We start from the raw sequence: 24961 nt of genomic DNA on the forward strand, positions 1-24961 counted from the left end.
CAGGTCTGCTCTCCCATCTGCTTGGCCTGTTAACTGTCGGAAAATACAAGCAAATCGCTTCTTCTGCGACTAAGTCTCAATAGGGCTCCTAAAAACCAGACTCCATGATGCAACTTTAATAAGACAGAACAGCTTATTATGATCAATAAAGCACAGCCTTCCCGCAGTTGCAGAGCCAAAAGTGGCTCCAATGCCTCTTCGCTGGACACAGAGCACGAACACCATTCCCACCCACCCCCAGCATCTCGGAAGGCCCGGGGCCAGGAAGGGCTCCCACACCAGGAAGCAGCTCTGTCCCGGTCCCCCTCCACACAAGAACCCAAAGGCCTTCTCATCCTGCAGCTTTTATTAGCCCCAATATAAGGTAATTAATTTACTGAAGGCTCTTAATTCATAAATGGATCAAATAAAGCCCCACATGGCTTCTGGCAGCTAACCCTTACTAAATTATGGTGACTAGAAGTTTGTTCAAATGCAGCCCGTAAGTCCAACACGGCCCCCTCAGCTTGTAAAGTTCAATTAGAGAGTTCTTAAGCTCATTGTGTGCCTTCGAGCTTCAAAGAAGGCATTATTCACATGTCTTCCATTGCCAGAAAAGGAAAGCTGGCATCGATGAAGCAAATTCCTAGAATGTTGATCCAGGCGTTACCAAGAAATGCTAAAACTTCAACCCTCAGTACCCAAACGCCTCCACTTTGGGACAAAATCTCAGTGAACTGTGAAAGACTAAAAGTAATCGAATTAACTGTAGAAATCCACATAATAACGAAAGTTCTGACCAAGAGTGTACAAACATAACCACCCACTAGAGTTTCTGTTTCTATGGTCCCCTTATAAGTACCACTGGTGGGTTCCTGTAAAAGTCTAAACAGGCTGAGGGCTTAACCAGGGGCCAGAAAGGACATCTTGGAAGTGTCGCCTCCACGACAATGGGCTGTCATCTCAGTTCCCACTCTCGTACCTCCAGCTGGTGGGCAAAGCCTGGGTGCGACCTGGTCAAGTTCGAATCCGACTGCATTTGCTGACGTCGCACGTTGGTTGCTGGATGTGGGTGTTTTTGTACGCTATCTACTTCAGGCAGGCCTGATAACAGCTCTGCTCAGGCGAGTGGGCAAGAACTTTCACTCTGATGCTTCCCTTCCCAGCAGGTAAGTGACCGGACGCCAGCCAGTTGGACGCCAGTTGGCCTTCCCATGGGAGGTTCTGTGGTTGCCCTCAGATATGAAAACAGATTAGTGTATTTTCCCAAGAGCACACCATTAAGTCAGAAAAGTCCCGGGCAACAAATCTCCACGACTGTCTGCAAAAGAAGAATCTCTTGCTGCCAGCTCTGTAAACGTCCAGCCTTCCCTACTGTCGTGCAGGAGACTTAGATGAAGAAGCAGGAAAACAATTCCACCGTGAGCTACTGCTATGGAGGTCAAGGCTCTAAATCTCCTTGAAGCTGAAAACAAATTAGCAGCTTTGCCTGCATCAAGCCAATCCTCTCAAAGAAGGCTTCTTTTCACTCCAATATTACAAACTATGCTCCTCGAAGATAACACTTTCAGGGATATAAAAATGTTTCCTGCAGCTTACTGCCTGTCGCCTTATTGACTAGACCGGCAGAACCGTGCAAAAGCCCCACAAGATCCCTGTGAGAGCCAACGTGGGTTTGAGCAACGGGGAGGGGGGTGGTTTTAAAGTCATGGGCAAAACTCTTCTCAATACTCTGCAATGACCTATATGGGAAAAGAATCTAAAGAAGAATGGACATATGTAGAACTGATACCCTTTGCTGTACAGCAGAAACTAACGCAACCCTGTAAATCAACTACACGCTAACAAAAATTAAAAATTAATTAATTAAAAAAATAAAGTCATGGGCTAACTTGACCTCCTTTCTCTTCACCATGCATTCACTCAGACAACACTTATTTACTGGCTGCTTACCCACGTGCTTGGCACTAGGGATACATGCACACATCAGACAGACGAAAAAATGCCTCACAGTAAGATATGGATGTGATATTTACAATCAACTTTTACAGTCTTTATGCTCAATAAAGAAGGTAAGTACCCTTCATTATACAAAAGTAGGTGGACTAAAGGAAAAAGCTCCTTTCCAGGGTGAGAAGAAAAACTTGGAAATGCAAGTAATTGCATGTGCGTTGGTTAAGCGAGTAGAGTGTTTCCAGATAACCCTGGGGCCTGGTTCTACTACAGGACATGGTCAAGGGACCTTGGCTTTCATGAGGTGTCTTCAACACAGCTGTTCTTTGTAGAAGGAAGTGCTTATGAGGTCTGTCTCAACTTCAGAGTCTTAGAGGTGCAGATGTTAAAGGGTTAGTCAAAACCAGGGGGATAAGAGTTTTGCTACAAACACTGAAAGGAATTTGTGAAAAACCAGCTTGGTGAACAACTCATGTTGCTAAATGAAGATAAGAAGAACAGAGTTCAAGCCCAAAATAATGATCTGGCCAGGACCCAGAAGGGAGGTGGGTAGAGCAGAGGTTAGGGAAGAATCTGTCCATTCCAAAAGCTACTGAATTTCTTTTGTTTAGATAACGAATAGCCAAACAAAAAAGGCGGTTTGCTGTTTCATTTATATGCCACTGTTTTAAGTTCCCAAACTTAGAGTCTGTCTGAAAACCAAGCATAACTAAAGCCACAATTTGGGGCGGGGGGTGGGGGAATAGGCCAAGTAAACCATGACAATAATAAATTAAATGACTTGATCTCTCTATAGAAGTGATTGCTATGACGGCGCATTCCAAATCACCTGAAGTTATCTCAATTTCAGGCCGTGAAATAAACGGCAGCTACCAAGAAAACTCAACAAAGGAACTTAAGCCTCTTTTAAGAGTTTTCTCATCTGTATAATGGAGATAATATCATAGTTACTAAGAAAACAGGAAGATGAGATTTTTTATACAATGGAGAGTGAAACCTTCACCCATTTTCCCCTGAAATGGGTACCCTAAAAGCTGGTAGCTAGGAAATCAGAGAAGGCTTTTCTGGGGAAACTGATCAAAGCAAGAGAAAAGGCAGCTGGGAGATCTCTAGAGAAACGATCTACCCAGACCTCCCTACACCATCAAAAAGGTCCACATGGGCTTCCCTGGTGGCGCAGTGGTTGAGAGTCCGCCTGCTGATGCAGGGGACACGGGTTCGTGCCCCGGTCCGGGAAGATCCCACATGCCACGGAGCGGCTGGGCCCGTGAGCCATGGCCGCTGAGCCTGCGCGTCCGGAGCCTGTGCTCCACAGCGGGAGAGGCCACAACAGTGAGAGGCCCGCATACTGAAAAAAAAAAAAAAAAAAAAAAGGTCCACCCAAGCATGTGAAACCTCAAACTAGCTTCTTAGCATAACATTCACTGTCAGCGAAGGAACGTCAGGCATCTGAGGAAAATCTCCAACACTGAAGACAGGGGCCAAAACAAACACAAACTAAAAAAGGAACTTAAGAGAAATTAGAAAAAACAATGCTAAGAGAATAAAAAGAGGGGGAGAAGGGAAGGAAAGAGAGAGGGAGGGTAATTAATACCTTTGGGGAAATGAGCAGACACTGCATTCATGAAACTAGAATAGGAGGCTTTTAAGGAAACAATTCCAGTAACAATAAGAGCTTTTAGAAATGAAAATTCTAGGAGAACGGATCTCCTTTTCAATGTAAAAACTGAAATATAAAGTTGAGAAAATCTCCCCAAATCAGAAAACCTATTAAGCCAGAGATCTGAAAAAGGAGGGAAAAGATGAGAAAAGTAGAAGATGGATACAGGAGGTTCAACTTCTACATAAAAGGAGCTCCAAAAACAGAGAACACAGAAACAGATTTTACATCCTTTCCAAAGAAATACATCTACAAAACTTCCAACCCTATAGGGCCTGCGTTTCCAGTGACAGGACCAAGTACAGTACAACAAATTAAAGAAGGATGTCACTGAGAAATGTCAGAATGCTGGGGACAAGGGAAAGACGAAGTCTTGGGAGTTGGGCGAACAAGCAGGTATCAAACAGGACCTCAAATCAGGACGGTGTTGGACTTGTCCAAGACAACACTGGGTGGCTCAAAGTTATGGAGCCTTGAGAGAAAATGATTTTAACCAATTCTTCATGGAGCCACTATTATCAATCAAGTGAGAGGGTAGAAGGAAAACATGTTCAAACGTCAAGATTTCAAAACTTGGGGCTTCCCTGGTGGCGCAGTGGTTGAGAGTCCGCCTGCCGATGCAGGGGACACGGGTTCGTGCCCCGGTCCGGGAAGATCCCACATGCCGCAGAGCAGCTGGGCCCGTGAGCCATGGCCGCTGAGCCTGCGCGTCCAGAGCCTGTGCTCCGCAACGGGAGAGGCCACAACAGTGAGAGGCCCACGTACTGCAAACAAACAAATAAATAAATAAATAATATATATATGTGGCTTTAAAAAAAAAAAAAAAGATTTCAAAACTTGTACTTCCCATGAACCCCTTCTTGGGAAGCTACTGGGAGACGTGTTTCACCAGAATGAAGGGACAAAAAAGCAAGAGAGAAGAGTACACAGACCCAGAAAATAGGGTATCCAACCTAAAGGGCAAATGGAATGAATCTTCAGCATGTACGAGAGAAAGCTCTGATTTTCATACCTCTACATAAGGCCTGAGCTATCAGACCAGATCGGAGCAGATCAGAAGACTCCAGAGAGACTGCCCCGAAAGATACAGTGTCTAGAAATGCTTGATGTACTGCAACAAATTGAGAGGCAGTTTATAATGCTGGCATGATAGTTTGTGGTGAGTTAGTGATGGGCACATAGAACATTAAGCAAACAAAAAACAAGACAATTACCTCCAGGGAGAAAGCTGGATGAGGAAAGAAGGGTAATCATAGTACATGGCTGTGTTGTGAATAATATATGCATAGTCATGATAACGTTAACACTGGATATTGACCTAACCCGAAATTTCTTGTGGAGGACAGCCTCTATGCTGGCCTCTAAAGACCCTGCTTCTTCCTATTCACATCCTTATGTGATGCCCTCCCCCAGATTGAGTTTGAGCTGGACCTCCTCACTTCTTATGACTAGAATAAATGGCAGAAGCGAACAGTTGTCATTTCTAACATTTATACAAGGACTCCAGCCCATCTTGGGCTAGCTGTCTCCTGGGTCTTGCTGGGGAAATAAGCTGCCATGCTACGGGCAGCCCTATGGAGAGGCTCATGGGGCACTGCAGGGAATTAAGGTCAGTTCAACAGCCCCTGAAGAATTAAAAGCTCACCAACAACCAAGTAAGTGAGATGAGAGGTGGGTCCTGCAGCCCCAGTCCGGCCTTCAGTTTACTGTGGCCCCAGTCCCACAGACTGATTGACAGCCTGGGCCAGAAGCACCCAGCTAAGCTGCTCCCAGATTGTTGGCCCATGGAAACTATGAGATAATAAATGTTCGCTGTTTTAACTTACTATGTTTTGGAGTGATTTGATACACAGCAATAGATAACTCATAACTATATTGGGAGGATGGGAGGCAGTAGAAGACATTTTACTGTCTTTTGTGTTGGGAGGGAGGGGAGTAAGAGAGCTGAATCATCTTCTATAATAAGAAGTTAATACAAAAAAACCTAAAACTGAAATATAAGAAATAGCCATGTAAACAACTGCTTTCAAAATAGAGAGAAAAATATCAATGAGAAGAGTTGAAAGTAGTTAGTTGCCTCAGGCAAGAAGGAGCTGGGTGAGGAAAAGGTGGAACAAGAAACTGCTGGGTTTGTCATGGGCCTCGGAGAACTATGTTGCTTTTTAAACTATACACATGTATAATCAGATTAAAAGTTAAAAAGATTTTCTTAGGTCAGTCTCCCAAGGCAAAAGAAATAAAAGCAAAAATAAACAAATGGGACGGAATCAAACTTATAAGCTTTTGCATAGAAAAGGAAACTAAACAAAATGAAAAGACAACCTACAGAAAGGGAGAAACTATTTGCAAATGATACAACCGACAAGAGATTAATTTCCAAAATATACAAACAGCTCATAAAACTCAATAACAAAAAAACAAACAGCCCAATCAAAAAATGGGCAGAAGACCTAAAGAGACATTTCTCCAAGGAAGACATAAAGAGGGCCAATAGGCACATGAAAAGATGCTCAACATCATTAATTACTAGAGAAATGCAAATCAAAACTACAGTGAGGCACGACCTCACACCAGTCAGAATGGCCATCATCAAAAAGTCTACAAATAACAAATGCTGGAGAGGATGTGGAGAAAAGGGAAGCCTCCTACACTGTTGGTGGGAATGTGAGCTGGTGGTCTCACTATGGAGAACAGTATAGAGGTTCCTTAAAAAACTAAAAATAGAGTTGCCATATGATCCAGTAATCCTACTCCTGGACATATATCCAGAGAAAACTCTAATTCAAAAAGATACATGCACCCCTATGTTCATAGTAGTGCTATTTACAAAAGCCAAGACATGGAAGCAATCTAAATGTCCATCAACAGATGAATGGATAAAGAAGATGTAGTGTACATGGAAAGCGCATCCACACAATGGAATACTACTCAGCCATAAAAAAGAATGAAATACTGCAATGCCATTTTCAGCAACATGGATGCACCTGGAGATTATCATACTAAGTGAAGTCAGTCAGAAGGAGAATGACAAATATCACATGATATCACTTATATGTGGAATCTAAAATATTACACAAATGAACTTATTTACAAAACAGAAACAGACTCACAGACACAGAAAACAAACTTATGGCTAACAAAGGGGAAAGGGGGTGGGGGAGGGATAAATCAGGAGTTTGGGATTAGCAGATACAAACTACTATACATAAAACAGGTAAACAACAAGGTCCTACTGTACAGCACAGGGAACTATATTCAATACCCTGTAATAAACCATAATGAAAAAGAATTATATACACATGTATATATATGATATATATACATTATATATATCATATATATATATATAAACTGAATCACTTTGCTATATGCTAGAAACTAACACAACACTGTAAATCAACTATACTTCAATAATTTTTAAAAAAGTGAAAAATTAAACTAAACTACATGTATGTGTTTACTCTCATGCATCCAACCAATTCTCTATTATCACAGCAGTCATCTGGGCATTTTAGGGAGTCTTAACCAGCTGTAGATAGAGCAGAGCTAGAAGTTGTTGGACCTTGAGCAGGCAAATGACCAAGGGCTTGAAACCTGCTAATGAAATTGTGAGGATTCCACCTTTTAGGAATCTTATCAGATAACATCTTCAACGTGTTCCTTCTTCCTTGGAGTGTATCAGAGCATAAAATAAATGTCAGCCAAACTCAGACCAGACTCCACTTTATCTGCACAACTGCTAAAAGTTCAATAAATGATATGAGTGAACAGATTCATTTCTGGAGACTCAGGCCACCCCTACCTGTTCAACAGAACCTGGCACTAACCCAGAGGGTGATTTAAGGGTAATACCATCAAGGCTGTGTCCTAAGAATTCTGTTCCGGATCCTTTAAGTCCAAAATAATTCTGGCAAGAACACTCTAAGATATTCATGTTCCTTTGCTCCCCAAACTTCAGGTATCTTCAAGAGAGGATGTACTCTAAACCCCACCCCCCATTTTCACACAGGAGGAAAGTGAGACAACACCCCGGTTCTCTTGATACCTGGTCTAGTGCTATTTTCTAGGGTTCTGGTTTTCCCTGGTACCTTGTCAAGCTTCCCTACAAGTCCAAAGGCATTTCTGAACTACATCATATTATTTAGCTTATGTAAATACATTAGCTTTCACAGTGAACAAGAGCTATTTTAGGAAAAGCTGAAGAAGAAACAAACACTCTCAAAGAACTTCATTAGTTCATTATATATAGGTACACTTTTATAACAAATGGGGACTGTGGGAAGTGGAAGTTACCATTATTAGATACAGTCACACAGTTTTCCTTTTCCTTTCAACGAGTCTCCCTTTGCTCTTAAGACCAATACGTTCTAGCATCCCCAGAGTAATAGCAATCACACCATTATGTTTTAATCTTGTTTTTCTCGTGGTTTAGTCACACATCTTTTCTCAAAAACCATTTGTCTAGTAGCCGACACAAACTGCAACACCAAGAACTCTTGAGGGTTCTGCAACAATACATTTAAAAAAATCTGCTAAATGGACAGGTATCAGAACCACTGCAGCCAAGAGGATAAAGGAGAATTTTTTTTTTTTTTTTATGGTACGCGGGCCTCTCACTGTTGTGGCCTCTCCCGTTGCGGAGCACAGGCTCTGGACGCACAGGCTCAGCGGCCATGGCTCATGGGCCTAGCCGCTCGGAGGCATGTGGGATCTTCCCGGACCGGGGCATGAACCCGGGTCCCCTGCATCGGCAGGCAGACTCTCAACCACTGCGCCACCAGGGAAGCCCAAGGAGAATTTTTAATAAAAATATTACAGGTGTTTCTTGATTTATGCAACTGTGCCCTTCCAGAAAATCTTGATACACAGTATTTTGTATGAAGTATAAAAATGTTCCTTTTGTTTAGTTATCATGGGGGACTATAAAGGCACATAGCCACTCAACATACTTTTTTTTATTCAGGTACTGTCACTCTAAATACTTTTCACTATTCAAGTAACCAAAAAAGAAGAAGAAGAAGTTCATGTGCAATAGAAGAAAGGCTTTGGCTGCCTTCTTTGAAAACTGACCCTCTTTTGGGTTCTAATCAATCACATTATGCTTACCAACAGGCCTGGCACTCCTGCTATCCCTTGTCACTTTTCATTCATAATCACAATGAAATAAACAGGGCAATGACACCAAACACTGAATCATAACAAGTTGAAGCTGCCAGAATTTGCAGAGTGAATGAACAACACAAATTTCGGCTCCCTGACAATTCCCTAATATTCCTTTTTAAACACCAGACTTCTCTTTCTACTTCCCAAAATATGCAAAGGTCTACCCTGAGTAAATGTACCCAAGTGAAGGGTGGCTACCCCTCTGGCAGAGATCTGCATCTCCCTTGGGTGAAATGTAGTATAAAGCTTGACTCTACTGATCACGAGTGATCAGGGTGAGAGTCAAACGTGAAGAAAAAAGGGCTTATCAACGAGACAGAACACAGACTCCAGAGAATTTGGGTTAGCTGAATGACTCCTCAGAGGAGGGGATCAGTACAGTCCAGCCCATAACCTTCTGAAACCTTGAGGTGAGGGTATGTCGGCAAGACTAGATTCCTCCCACGCCATCACTGAAGCTACTGGAACTCTGTGGCACTTGATTCTCCTTTAGACCCTGCCTTGATTTCCACCCCAGTCATAAATTCCCCAGACTCCATTTTCCTCGCTTTGAGAAAATGAGGATGGTGATGCTAACCACGGCCTCAAATACTTAATGGTCACACTCAACATATGTTATGCTTTGTTGAAATTCCATACTTGGAAATGTGCTACTGCAAGAAAATGCAAGGTGGGCTGGTACGACTGATGATATTTACTTTTAGAAGGTATTTAATTCAAAAGCCAGATATAAAGTGAGATGTCCTAGAGGGAATACACTTCAGAGATTCTCTAGTAACTGGCTGAGGGTTTGAGGTTAACAGTCTCCTTCTGAATCACTGAAGATAAATGTGCAGTCAATATAATTTTAAGTAGCTCACTGCATTCTGCTTCTTTGAAAACTGACCCCCCGTTCCCCTAATCGGGTCATCTGTTTCACTTAGCACTTAACATTTTTTAGAACTCCCTGTGAATGTATAATGCCTTTTAGTCCCCCTACCAAGCAGAGGTCTTAAGGAAGAGACAACAACGTGGCACTAGTGCTTTTGCAAAGCAGCCTGCCCCAGTTCCGGTCTACGGCCTCCTAACTTGTCTGCCCTTGACTATTCGAAGACTTCTGGAACTCAAAGCTCCTCTCACATGCTTGCTTACTGCAGCCACCCCGGTTCCAGGTTCAGAGAGCGCCCAGCCAATGCCCTTGACCCTAATGATGGTTCTTCTCCTCTTCCAGCATCCACCCTCTACAGGTTTGTTTGAACTAGAAAGAATTCCGTATGTATATATTCGAGGTGCTGGTAAGAAGCAGCTCTCTGAGAGCACTGGCTGGAACTGGGTGGCTTTTCATATCCTGAAGGGCTGGCTACTGGGTCTTCTCCTGAAGCTGCAGAAAGTGGTGGAAAGCAGTCTTCATTGGCTCTCTTTAAACAAGTCGGTCTCTGCTGCTACTCAGGCGAAATAAGACATATTAAATGTTCTCCGTAGTCAGCTCTTTCAACTTGACTTCCTTCAAAAGTTGTCTGTCAATGTGGATACCAAGAAGACATCGACATGGCAACATACCAACGGTGCAGATGCACGTGTGAGCCCCTGAAGGGCTGGCGGGAACAGGCTGCCCACTGAGCCAGAAGAACATGTGGTACCGCCTCTGACGCATGGGAAGTGCTGGGCCTTTTTTTTTTTTTTTCTTGTTAGGAAATATGGAGTCGAAAATGACATTTGGGGTATTTTTGTAAAAATATTTGGTGAATATTAAATTTTTAAAAAACATTTCCCTCTATAAGCCGAATTGAGTTCCCACATTTCAGTCAAAACCTCAAACTGACAAGCAAATGTTTATCTGCCTTTTAGCATATTTTTAAAATAACTGGTTATATTCATCCACACATACATCAACAAACACAGACTTAGAACTAGGCAAGGCTGATCATTTTAGGTAGAATCTAGAAATCCAGAAAGGGTACACAGTCACTTTATTTAGACTGTCTGGACCCCAGTTTCTCTAGAAGAATAATAGGGCTAATTACAGGAGTTTTCCACATAAATGAGATGCTAATTATATGGTGTTGGCAGAGCAATGTAAAGTTCCTGGGGCAAAACTGTTTAAGTGTTCAGGCCTGCCAAATGTGTCATGTGCCATGTAAAGGAAACAGCCATACTTCTAACACCCGAGGACTGCAATACTACGAAAGTGTCTCCAATATATATTTGAGTCAGAAGGCATCATTAGGAAATGAATATGTGTATATGGGTGTGGTGAGTACATAATTGCTCGGTTTACTATTCAGTTAAAAGCAATTATCAAGTGAGCAGTAAGGGTCTTGCCTACCTCATATCACTTTTTTTTTTTTCTTTTTTTCTTTTTTTGCAGTACGCGGGCCTCTCACTGTTGTGGCCTCTCCCGTTGCGGAGCACAGGCTCCGGACGCGCAGGCTCAGTGGCCATGGCTCATGGGCCCAGCCGCTCCGCGGCATGTGGGATCTTCCCAGACCGGGGAACGAACCCGCGTCTCCTGCATCGGCAGGCGGACTCTCAACCACTGCGCCACCAGGGAAGCCTCTCATATCACTTTTTATCCACCCCCTTCTTGGGTCTCCGGGCTGTTCCATCAGACTTCACTGGTTACTCTGTAATTGTGCCCATAAGCCTAATTCTCCCAACTTTGCTGAGAACAGCTTTTTTGCAATTTATGCTATTCCTTCTCCCTACAGCTTAGTTTGCTTTTGCCTGGGAAATATTAGCCTAACTTCTCTGAAAACAGAAGGCCTGGGTACATATGGGAATGCTTTGGTAGGTATTACTTTTAAAAACTACCTGGATAGTTCTTCCTCCTGCTGTGTCTATACACAGAGGCTGCCAAGGGAAGGGGCTATGAGAGGAAATGGAATGCTGGGGGCAGGGCAGGGCTGGAGTGTGCCACAGAGAAATCCGAAAACTGCCGGCATCTGGCAAGTGACAAGCTATATGTTATCAACAAACCATGCGGCGCAAAGGTTTTCCTATAAAGATCCTGTCCTTCGCCTGTTCTTATTCTGAAGAAGAACCCAAAAGAAAGATGTTTGCAGAGACAGAAACATGAGTGACTTAGATTCCTACCAATTCAGAATGGAGGCTTGACAGGCTAATTTTCTCCCCTGGGTGTTTGAATTCCTCAGATCTAAAAGTCTCTTTAACTTCTTTCACTGGGAGAAAAAAAAGCTGTAAAATGTCATTCTAGACACAAGCAGGAGTGAAATCTGAAGCTCCCTCCATCCAGAGCAAAGCCCTCCACCAGGCAAAGCCCCGGCGGCACGCTCTCCTGGGAACATCACTTCACTTGCACACCTGCCTTCTCAGCCTGGACCATTTTGATATTTACTACAAGGGGAAAGTCCCATTCCCATTCTATCTAGGACAGGACCCTGGATATGGGCACTGCAAGCTATGCATTGGTCTTACAACCTCATGCCTTTTGTCATCAAAATGTCACTGAGGCCACAGTTGGGAAAGGTAAGAGAGGAGGGCACTCCACCAGGCAGTGTGAACCGGTTCAGCCTTTTGGGAAAGTGGTTAAGTGGTTAATGTCTTCCAGTGCATTAAAAACGCCTGTGTCCTGGACTCAGCAATTTTGCTTCTTGAAAACTGATGCTAGCATAATATTCGCAAGTCCATAAAACAATACAAAAACTTCATGCACAAAGACGCAGTGCCGACAGCTATCTAAGGAGTTGAGGCAATGTAAATAGCTGCCATGAGAGGAATTTAAAACTTTTGCGCCCATTTTATGTAATATTTTATATCAATGTAATATATTTTAGAAAGTATTTTAATAACATCAGAAATGCTTATCTTTTAATGTTAGGATTAAAAGAAGAGAAAGAAATATTCAAAAGTATACTACCGAATGATCTCCATTACATTTTTTAAAATAGATATTTAAAAAGTTAAGAAAGAAATCAACAAATTGAAGTACCTGCCTGAATAGTGAGATCATAGAAGATTTTTTTCTTCTTTTTTCTTTCTTTCCCCCAAATGTCTTAAAATAGCCATGTATTTCTTTTATAATCAAAAAATTAAAACCAGATTGAGGATGTAAATGATTGAAGGGACGAAGCACGCCAAATATTTTGTTTCTCCTTTTTTGTGGAAATAAGTCTAATAACAGCAAGGTTGGAAGTTGAAAGACAATAAAAACATTGTCAGATTTTTATAATGGCTTTAAAGAAAATCAGTGACAAAGTAGATTTCTGGAACTCTATTTTCCAGATTGTGTAGGCCAAACTTAATTTAAAAGTAGCATATTCCTGAGTAGAAAGCGACACTATTCAAACTTAAACAGGTATCAAGACCATATCACTTTGTTTTGCGAATTTACTCAACATTTAACAAATATGTATGGCGTACTTACTCTGTGCCAGGCGCCGGGGATCCAACAGTGAACAAAACAGATGGGATTTGTGCGCTAAGGAAGCTTACAGCATAGTGGGGATGAAAGGGATGGTTTGTATACAGCAACCCAGCTGAAGCTGATTCAATGACTCCTGCCAAAATCAGACGCTAGACCTATAAAGAATTTCCTATCATTCCACACACAAAAATAAAAACTCCAGCTATTACATCACTTTTTACTCCCTCTCTCCAAAGAGCACTTTGAGAGATATACAGGGTCTTTCGAGCAGTGACAGAAATCCAGAACACCCAGGAGGAGGTGTGAAGAGCAAGGGCTCTAGGAGTCCAACCACTATAGGTTCAAATTCCCTCACCAGGTGTGCTGCCTTGCACAGGTGAATCCCTTTCTAAGTCTCCTCTTTTAAAACATGGTAACCCAACATTGTAAATCAATGATACTCCAATAAAAATTTTAAAAAATAAAATAAAATATAATAAGAGTGAGCTCACTTTGGATTTTGTCCTGAGGACTGAAGGAAATTACCTGGCAAGCATGCCCAGCACAGTGCCTGGCACAGAGTAAATGCTCAACAAGCCTTTCTCTTATCCATAAAACACGCATATTTACACATAAAAACAGCAAAGAATCAGGTAAGGACAAAGATGTAAAAGTCTACAAAATGGGGAACTGGGGTAAGTGGTAGTGACTGCTAATGAATACAGGGTTTCTTGGAGTGTAAAGAAAATGTTCTAGAATTAATTGTGGTGATGGTTACACAACTCTGAATACACTAAAAAGCCATCAAGTTTTACACTTTAAATGGATGGATTGTATGTTATGTAAATTATAGCTCGAGAAGCTGCTATAAAAAATTGTATTTTAAAAAGTCAATGGAATATTTTAATTCATATTTCAATCCAGATGGGCCAACAGCTATTCTTTGCAACCCATGAGACTGTGTGAATTTTGTAATTAGAAAATAGTATCTTCAGTTCCGAGTCACTATAATATTAAGACTCAGATTTTTTTTACCAACTCCTTTACAGGGAAAAGATAAACAAGCACACAGGACAATACCACACACCCACAAATCTTGTAAGACAACTTCTTAAATCTTTTACTATATACACCTTAGTCCGAAGAAAAGTTTAGTTTAAAATGTTTTACATTCTGTATTCACATACAGGACTATATTTAGCTGCAATATCAACCAACCAAAAGGGGAAACAAAATGCCTTTAATACAGTGAGTTTGAAACTTACCACTTCATTACTTAACACCTAATGTCACCACCAAAATACATATACAAATAACACAAAAGAACAAATGTTTGATCCAAAAACATTAAGCTGAATCCTACCTGATAGCAGGTTATTTTTCACAATAACAAGAGGTGAAGTGACTGTCTGTGTTATGGCTCTCCAGCAACGCACAATCACTCATCATATCCAGATTTTGGCCACATTACCTCATCAGAAAAGCATAAAACAGGTCCAAGAAAGCATAAAGCAAAACTCAGGAAAATGGCCCAGACAATGCTTCCCTCCTCCCTTCCTTACTCTCTCCTTCAGTCAGCACATCTTTATTGAGTGTCTACTATGAGAAGACCTCGCCTCCATTTTTACCTTCTGTATTTTTCTATGAAGCTGCTAATATTAGTTTCAGTACTCTTTAAAAAAAATTGTGATATGAGCTTTGTAGTTGTTTATAATATACATCATCAAACGAATTTTAGTTTATTAAAAAAATTTTCACCATTGTACACAGAATAATCAGAGGTAATTAAACTGGCATATGGTCCAGCAAACATATGGATCTGATTTTCTATTTGGGCTGCCTTTTGCAGGTGAAAATGAGTAGCACTTGTACACTGTGGAAGGGGCATCCTTTGAGCTGCTCTACCACCAATGGTGATGAATTTCAAGAAACAATCCATACTTTCATCAGCAACCACCACTGCAAGATGGCCCAGGAAGGTGACGGGGGAGCAAGCATGCCCAGCACGATACACAGAGTGGAAGTAACTAGTAGTTCTTTCAGCCCCTCAAAACCTCTGTGGCGTTTATGCTGAGGATCAAGGCTAGACCCTTTTTCTCATTAGCTCAGTGATTAAACAACTACACTCACCTGCCAAACTCACATCCTAGGGGCTGGTTTATCTCCACTGAGCACAGTGCTGATAGGGAGCCTGCCCATCAGCCATCTTAAAGTTCCCCATCACTGCACAGTTGTAATCATCACTGGTATGGCAGGTAATGAAATGCAGAAGTGAAAGTGGGCATCTTATTCCCCTTGTGAGTCAAAGCTGAACTTATAAGATCACTGGGAACTATCTCAACAAACAGTAGTGTTTCAATCATTAAAGTACTGCACCAACTCCATGCTCAGTTACTAAAAATACAAAGTAAGCTTGGATTAATACTTAATCTCTTGAATCAAGATTTAAAAAGAATGTTCTCTTTTCAAAAAGATTGGTAAGTAAGTACTGCAGAATAGGAATAACAATACCAAAAATGAGATCGGTGGTCAATTATGTAGATCATTTGCTTTTTAATGAATTAGCTTGAAACTCCCTCTACTGCACAAACACTATCCTCTTTATGACTTTGGAGATGCAGAAAAAGCAGAAGAATTTAAGAACATCTCTGATGGTTTAAAAAAGAATCATTTACTTCTCTAATCCAAACATGAATTCTCAAGATCACTTTTCTTTCCTCAGAAAACACACAAAACATCAGGTGAAGGACCTGACATAAACAAGCATTCTTCCTCTCACACTAGGTGTTTTCTCATAAGTCATCATTTGTACTCCCATCAACCCCTCTGAAAACTCTCAATGTTTTCTGAGTACAGTCTTCTATTTTGCTACTTTTATCAACTTTCCTTAATACTCTGGGTTTCTGAACTATTTCAAAAATAACTCAGCAGACCACACAGAGATGAAGTCACAGTGTCTGGCTCACTGGAGAAACAAACTAAGGTCCACCCCACCGTACTAATAAATTAGGACGAGCGGTACACCAGTTAGTTGTGCATTAAGCCCCTCAAAACCTATATGGAGTTCATGTTCAGGATCAAAGCTGAACCCTCTTTCTCATTAGCACAGTCATTAAACAGCTATGCTCACCTGTCACACTACAGCATCTTGACAGACATTATCTACCCTGTAAGGTAAACATGGCAGGTGTCTCTGTCCATGTCATACCTGAGAAAATGAGACAATAATACATGTGACTTCCTTAAAGGGAAAAAGTTGAGCAGCTTGCAAAGGGCCAGGACATCCCCTCTTTCCCCTGAGACAATGGTTCTCATTCTTGTTTGCACATTAGAAGCCCCTGGGGACATATGAAAAAACACCAATGGCAGGTCACCAAACCAGACCAAGTTGCCAGCCCAGACCATGGAGATACCTGGGAATGGTGCCTGGGCATCAGCATGGTTTAAAAGCTCTCCAGGTGATTCACAGGCACAAAGTTGAGAACCACTTATCTCTAACCTACAGATGTTTAAAAGGACATCACTATCACTGGCAAACACCAGTTTTCTTTCTCTCACTTCCTTTTCTTCGGTGGCTTTGCCTAAGGACAGAATGGCAGAGCTGTGGTAAACAACAGTCATAACAATGAATAATGGACCCAACCAAAACAAGTATGTTCTGGGGGTGGGCAAAAAAAAAAAAAAAAAAAACCAGTAAGAAACAGGATTCAATAAGAATCAAAAGGAAAACACATTCTCGAAAGCTAAAAAGCCAAGTTCAACACATAGGTATTTACATACATTGCTGTATACACCATGTTTTCTTTGTTTTTCCCTCCCCAAAAGAGCAAATTTTCAAACAAATAACTATACACTGGCATGTGTGTCCCAAATGTCAGGAATGAAACGCTAAGGAAATTCTTTCTAACATCTGCGAGTAATTTTGTACAATACGTCATTGCTCCTATGCATTCACCTTAAAGAAGAAAGATCAGAGTAGAATAACTATACATCCAAATGCAGTAATAGTTTTGCTCTACTATTAAGCATGATCTGAAACCCACTAATTATTTCCAGAGGGAACTCCTCTCCTAACACTTTATTCCGAAGCATAGTTTGGTTCTTAGGCAACCAGGACTTCATGGACTGGCAGTAATACAAGCGGGAAAGTGGGATTAAAAGAACACTCCTCAAATGAGGAATTCCAAGCATAAGAAACAATTAGGTACCTAGTGGGGATTTCGTATTCCAGTTCTGCTGTTCCTACCACCTTCCAACGAAATTACAAGTACACTCAATATTCCCCCCAAAGACTGCAGATAGGAGCTTTTAAGACTTCTAGGATCTTAAGACACATACACAGACACACACACACATACACACACACACACACACACTTCACATATGCGTGAATGCACATAAATTGGGTCTGTGAAAAACACGACCAGTTATACAGTATCTTCAAAACGAAAATACGAAGGAAGAGATTTTATTCAACTCAATCTATAAGACATTAGTCAAAGGCAACTGACAGTTTTACAAATGCTCTTTGTTAGGGAAAACTTATACTAGAAACAGCCACAGCTTACTTTCCCTTCACTTCCCCCCAAATCCATCTTTTTTTAGCTCTGCCAAATAAGTGGCTCCAAATGTGTTTGTTCTGTTTCTCTCTTTGTTTTTCCCGAAAGGGAAAAATTAATGGTCAAGTGGGTTTAATTTTTAAATCGGTACAAGAGCTTTAAACACACACTGTACCGAAAAAAAATGCAAACGGAATGCTCTTGAAAATGGTTACACATTAAACACACATATAATGACCCAGGCCTCTACTAAGGCGAGTTCTTAAATTCTACGGAGGTCAGAAGTTTAGTTTATTCAGCAAGAATAACTCTATTAACAGCTCCATCTCCTTCTTGTCACCACAGTAAATATCCACACACTCCAAATCCTGGAAAATGTGAGGCAATTCAAAGGAGGCTGGAGCTGCTGAGGGCTCCACTGCTGTGCCTCAAAAGCTTCTAAAGCAACTGGTCTGCCGTATGAATGAAGGGAAGCCACCCACAGGGATGCATGGATCACAGTGGATCAGAGCAGTTACATCAGACTTAGGAGACGGATTTTCAGAGAACAGGAGGAAAATGGGGAGGACTTATGTACATCACTCCTAAATAATAATGATGATGAAAGCTCTCTAAGCACATGCCCAGAGTATCAGAATTCTTGATCAATTCATGTACTGCTATAGTTTTTAAACACAGATTTTTTCCCCCCTAAATAATCCCACCTTTTATTAGAGGCCAAGGTTAAAAGGCAAAACCCAGCAGACTCCTAAGCACGGTGAAAAATAACCCAAGCCTTGTAGCTGTTCCAGAACGACAAACTTTCTGGATCTTTCATTTTTAATTTAATTTTACAACATCTACCATGCAGGAAGGTCACACTGCGGGAACCTGTCCTATCACCTGCTGGAATAAATAAAATCACGACAAGCCTTATACAGATGGGCACCAAGTCATATCTAGGAAAGGGAAGACAGTGCTCCACCCTAAGGAGTCAATTATCCAAGTTACAAGAAAATCTGATTTTCAAGTTGATGGGAATTAAGCCTTACTCTTTCAAAATCTTTTTGCTCCTGAAAGTCATCTCTACTAATTAACCTTATTAATGTCTTGATGCCTTTTCTATACTTTTCTCTCCAAGATGCCAGTCTGAAGCTCTTATCCACCTACTTCTGCTCTAGGGAAAATCTAAGGGAAGATGCACGGTGCACAACCCACGGGCAATGAGGGAGAAGCCATCTCCCCGCATGGACCTCTTGCACTGAACAGGGTCTAAACAGGCCAGCAAGACGGGAGAGGTTTAATTCCCGCTCCTCTGACATCAATTCCTCCCAATGTGGTTGCGTAGTTCTGTTTTAAATGGCTTTCCAGTTAAAAGTACAAAGAGGGAGGAGCCCCAAAACCCCCCAAATTTCTAAAACCAAGAGTAAATTTTAACGGTTGCTCAGTTCTATTTGAGCAAATAAGAGAGCTCCCCGTATCTACTGCTTTCATTCCCTTTCTCTGGTCGCTTCTTACATAATTCAATCTTGCTTTTTCCTTACTGATGCTATCCACAAAAATCTTTAATCGAATTACCAAACCCATCCTACAAGAAGAGTACATTCAATGTAATATGTAGAATTCAAATATTTTCCCCTTAAGTTTTTTTTTTTTTCCTATCTTGAAACAGCTTGGGCTGTTTTCTGCCTTCTGACCACTGTGCTACACCTGTCGCCTGATTTTCAGTCTTCATTTTTAATTCTCATTCCCTAGTTTGTCACTGTTCTTAACTATTTTCTCCCAACTATTTCTTCCCCAACAATTACCCCCAATATATTCTCCTTTCCCATCCACTCAGCCTCTTGAGCATATATTTTACTTCCTCTCCTTTGAGTTTCAGCCCTCAATTCTTCCCCCTTATATAGAGGAACCTAAACAATGATTTTGTGTCTCAGATCCTTCTTATTACCCTTATTCTTGCTCTGAACTCCTCTCCCGAAAGACCATGATATCGACAGCAGTCATCTCCTTATCCTTGACCAATCCAGCTCAGAGGAAAAAATGTTTCCCCTGTGTTTTTTTTTTTCCTTTGGTCCCCTGGTGCACCCCGGGCCATGCTTCTTTCTTATGTGCTGTCCTCTACTCACTCCCCCGTGGAGCAATGCAGCTCTCTCCTTGATATTCAGTTTGTAATTATCTGTTGGCCTCTGTCAGGGACACTGGCCATCTGAAACACACTCTACTTGATGATCATATGAGATGTGGCCGACCATGGTCTGGATCCACTGTCAGTACGACGTACACCTGATGTGTATTTCCAACAGCAATGAGACATTCACCCTGATCCATTTCTCTTGCACCTTGGGTTCTCTTGTGACTAATGAATAGCACTTGCCAGAGGGCTTGCTGGGTTAAGGGGCCGGGAAGGTGGTACATTTCCAGCCATAGAAAAGAACCGACTGGCCCAACTGGGGCTCAAGCCTTTGACCTTGGCTTCATTAGCTCTCAGCACCAACCAGCCACCGTCACGTGACAGCAATGGCCCCTGCTCAATGCAGGAACCCTGTGTCGATTCAGAAGGGAAATATAAGCCTCAACAACACAACGACACCCACACAGAGACAGATCTGTTAGCAAACCAAAAAGGAAACGAACTTGAGATCTATGTCCCATTCTGATTTCCATGACACCTCCTAGGAGAAAGGGTAACCTTCACCCTGCTTCTCACAGGCCTTCCAAGTTAGCGCTTAAAGCAGAAAACCAATTTGAGGTACACCACACTGACCATGAATGTAAAAGCAGCCATGAACAAAAAGAGAAACATAGCTCTTATTTCAACAAAGATCGAGAGAGCATAGAAACCACTTTTCTCTCCTCTCTGAATACCACACAGCAAAGTCCCCTTACAGGTGGACACACATACATCATGAGGAAGAGGGCATGGGAAAATAGATAAAAATAAATTGTATTTACCTTCTTCTGTTTCATGCCACACGATCCCTTCCAAATTCACACTGGTCCCGGGTTCACAGGGCCCAAGACACTCTGGCTCTGTCACTACTCCAACTTCACACGTATTGACACCCACGGAACGAGTCCGAACCAAAAGCTGTTCAACCGGTGCTGCAATATTGGATGAAGATGGGGAAAAGTAGGAGGGCAGAATCTGAGGCGTGAGACTGCTGGAAATCGGCGGCGGTGGTGCTGGCACTGTAAACAGGGGGTCAACCTGAAAGACAGACAGGCTTACTGCAGTGGTGCTGCATGCTCGGAGCTCTTTTCAATGCAATCTGTTGACATCACTTCCAGAATACATCACCATTCCAAATTCCATTTGCAATTATAATACGCTTTGAGTGTTTTAATGGTGCCAAAATACAAAGCAGAATAGAAATAAGCATTTTTGTTTTTCATGACACACAAGGTAAACATTGGAGCTCTAGCTTCCTGTGCTATAGACAGGCCTTCAAGGTCCTTCTAAATTCACCAATTAACAACCTTCAGCCTCCAGAGACGTGAATGAAATATGCTTTGCCAAATGAAGACTATTTCCCACTTGTCGTGAAATCGTATTTTCAACACTACAGTATTTTCCAAAGGAGAAACTCTAATAAATACCTATATAGGCATCACTGGCCATTCAAGTACAGGAGATGGACTAAAATTGTTTTCAAAGTATTTTATAAACCATAATGAATTAAATCACTACTAAAATAGATGAACTACTCTGCCAAATATATAAAATACATAAATTTGATTACACACACTGAAACACAGAAACTGGATATTATTAGCATGTATTAAGCATTAACTTTTAACTAAGTGTTCTACTGCAAAGTTTGGCAGAATTCATCAAAATGGAGAAATAAACATGTGTGCTCAACAGAATCTGAGTTTCTCCAATGCGCAAATCCTTCAGTGGTTCAACAAAGATTCCTGATGAGTTGGACCAAGACTCAGCAGCCCTCTCTATGTCCGAAAAGAGAAATGACAGCCAAAACAAGATCTTGTGGTACAATAATTCCTTTGCACCCCGATCCTGAGGAGAGCAAGCAAAGGAGTCCTTCACCACAAAAAGTTTAGGAGTCAGGCCATAATGAGACCAAAGACTATGCATGTACTAAGTAGGTAGACGGTCAACAGACTCATTCATTCCTTCCGCCCATTTAACCCCTGTTGTGACTGCTACGGAATAGCTTTGGCCCTGCTGACAGGTTATCAAATGTGAAAGAGCCAAACACACAGCACGTCTGCACCAGGATTCCAGATCACCTATGTCCTCAGGCTGCACAGAGACACCACCTACACACAAGAGATGATACCGTATGTGTTTTATCAGTTGGGCTAACAAATTAGATGTGTAAAAAGGACACAGAGAAGGTTGTTCTGGTAAAATGCCATCTTCGTCTGTTTATATATTCTCAGTTAACGTTTGTAAGAAATCCACGTCTGGCTACAGACATAATATTATATAGTCTTTGTTCGTCAAAAAAAAAAAAAAAACCACACACACAAAAAGAGTGTATATCAAGAGAAGTCATGTGAGGAAGTGTGCTCCTAGATAAACAGCTGAAGCAGTCATCTGGGTGGGTTCCTTGTTCATATGACTGTAGGAACTATTTCTACAGTTTGCATTTCACTAAAATGATACAGCGACGTTCACATGCCTGAGTGATCCAAGATGCAATAGAACAGCCCTTCATCCAACTGCACACTAAAGAAACTTAATTTCCTGCTCTCGTAGCTGCCATAAAACTCCTTTTGCTCCATGCTTTTTATTGTTCTTCCTTCTTGATCACAGATCCCAAGAAAGGAAAGCATTTAACAGCCCCAAACCCCAGATCTGGTGATTTATGCTTTTGTGTAAATGCAGCTTAACATGGATCAAAGTTCACACTGATAGTTCCTATTTTAAAACTGAGCTGACAAATGAAGAAAGGGGTTCTGAGGAAGAAAAGTTAAGGAGGGCAGGGGGAGCCAATGCAACGTTGTAGTCTTTATTTCAACTAAAAGATTGCATGAGATTGAAATCACTTTCTAGAATTTAAAAAAGGAAAAAAAAAAAAGACCAAGGAAAATTATAAACCAGCTATACTGCACATTTTTTTTGTGCATGATTCCCAACAACCTCTTCATCTGTACAGTTAGTTGTAAACTGTAATTTGGTGCTACACATGTAAACTGAAAAGACAAAATGGAACCATATTCTCAAGATATCCTTTATATCCTTGATCGACAGTGTACATTAATTCCAAGAGAACAAATATAGCTTCAGTTAGATAAACAAGAAACTGGAATAAAATAAAAGAGGTGAGGAGTCTCAGAGAGTACCAACTCTCTAATTTTGAATTTCAGGATACCTTGGGGCAACATGTACAACAGAAGTTATAGGGACAGGGTGTGCTGACACCAGGACTTCGGCTCCACCTCCCACATTAATTAAGCTTGTGACTTGGGAGAATCATTTAACCTCACCGAGGCCCATGTTCCTCAACTGGAAAATGTATTCTTTGGCCTTCTAATAGTGATGACGAATCTTCTCAAAACAGAATTTCTAGACCAAATCCCTATTTCAGTATAAGTCTGCTTATGAATATATTTGTATAGAGATACACACACACTCACATACTTATTTGGGATATTTATGTAATTTCAAAGATGAAGCTTCTAAAGAGACTAGAAGCTTGATGGGAGAGACCATGGTATCCTGGGCCTACCAGCAAGTTAACTGTGCTTATTTCCATTAACACAATTCAAATGCAATGAAAACAGTTCAGTTGATGACATTTAAAGAAGGGACCTTGGAGCCCTGTGCATGCTTGGTTTTTTTGTTTGTTTGTTTGATTGTTTTTTGTTTTTTTGCGGTACGCGGGCCTCTCACTGTTGTGGCCTCTCCCGTTGTGGAGCACAGGCTCCGGACACGCAGGCTCAGCGGCCATGGCTCACGGGCCCAGCCGCTCCACGGCATGTGGGATCTTCCCGGACCGGGGCACAAACCCGTGTCCCCTGCGTCGGCAGGCGGGCTCTCAACCACTGCGCCACCAGGGAAGCCCCGCATGCTTGTTTTAAAATGAGAAAAGTAAGATTCAGAGAAGTTTGACTATAAATATGAACTTAACCATAAACAGTCCCCCAATGTGATAATAGTCTAAAACTCTTAAACTTGATAGGAGAACTCAATAGGTAATATAGTTTTAAAGGTTCAACTCTTTGACTCGCACAAGTGAACTTCTCTTAGTTTTTCCACTGTACTCACTTCCTCCATGTAGCTCAAAACTCCCATTCCCACAGGTACCCGATCATAATTATCACTGAGAGTAGAAAAGGGAACTTTTCTCCCTTGAGATTTCAGGATTTGGAGTGGAGAACAAAGACCTCCCATGTTGTCTACTGGGGGTCCCTCTTCCCCAGAGCTCACCAACTGGAAAAGGGGTGGGGAATGATAGCTACTCCCAGAGGCAGGTTTTATTTGGCAGGTATGCTACTTTTAAAAACCTTTTCATTTGTTGACCAACACAAAAAATTAGGGAAAAGTCTGAATTTCCACGATCTCGTAACAAAATAATTGGCTCACGTGCTATGCTTGGCCCACCTTCCTCGTGGCATCAACTGACAGGGCTGAGCTTCCCTCAGCCTGCAGTGACCTACCCAGGCACAAGCAGTGAGTTGGCGTTTCCAGCTTTTCCGAGACGAACACAGAACGTTGGCGGTAGAAGTTCATCTAACCCAACTTACTCATTGTAGACAAAACCGTGGCCCATATCTGTTTGTGTGCAAGGGTAATTAAGCATCTCTAGGGGCAGCCCTGGTAAGCATAAAAGAGCAGCATCCTCCAAGCAGGACCTTCACAGAACGGGTTCAACATACACTAACACTAGAGACAAAAGAGGGGTGAAAGGGAAATAATTCAGAGTGCGGCCATTTCTTTCTACCAGCTAACACCCCCAGTGGGAGAAGTTCCCCTCAAAAAGGTTTTGGTTCTCTTGTGTATCTCACGGTAGCTAATACACAGTCACATGACACCATATGTAACTCAGGATTTTGAAAGATCTTCAACAGGTACTGTTGCCTTATACAAAAGGTCAACTCCACTGCACCCTGATTTCTCAGTCACTCACTGATCATACACTGAAACGTAATTTCTTCACCCAGTGAGGCTCCTTAAGACAGAGAGTAGCAACAGTTCCCATGAGGGCGTCCGGGGAGGAAGCAACATACACTTGGACTTGGGTAGTGATAAACCTCGGGTTGTGCTGGATTCAAATCCTGACCCTGGTGGTACTTGCTTGCGTGGGATCCTGAGCAAATGACCTGGCTACTCTAAGGCTCAGTGTCTGGACCTAA

General features: G+C 41.7%; 1 protein-coding gene across 1 annotated transcript in view; it reads right to left on the minus strand.

Moving 5' to 3' along the window:
• ZNF608 (zinc finger protein 608) overlaps positions 1-24961 on the minus strand; it is a 102787-nt gene that overhangs the window by 40168 nt on the left and 37658 nt on the right. The window contains exon 2 of the mRNA XM_060091895.1: positions 20591-20846. Within this exon, the coding sequence (XP_059947878.1) occupies positions 20591-20846 (256 nt within the window). The remainder of the gene's footprint in view (positions 1-20590; positions 20847-24961) is intronic.

This window comes from Mesoplodon densirostris, chromosome 3 (assembly GCF_025265405.1).
Source record: "Mesoplodon densirostris isolate mMesDen1 chromosome 3, mMesDen1 primary haplotype, whole genome shotgun sequence".
NCBI classification, from domain to species: domain Eukaryota; kingdom Metazoa; phylum Chordata; class Mammalia; order Artiodactyla; family Ziphiidae; genus Mesoplodon; species Mesoplodon densirostris.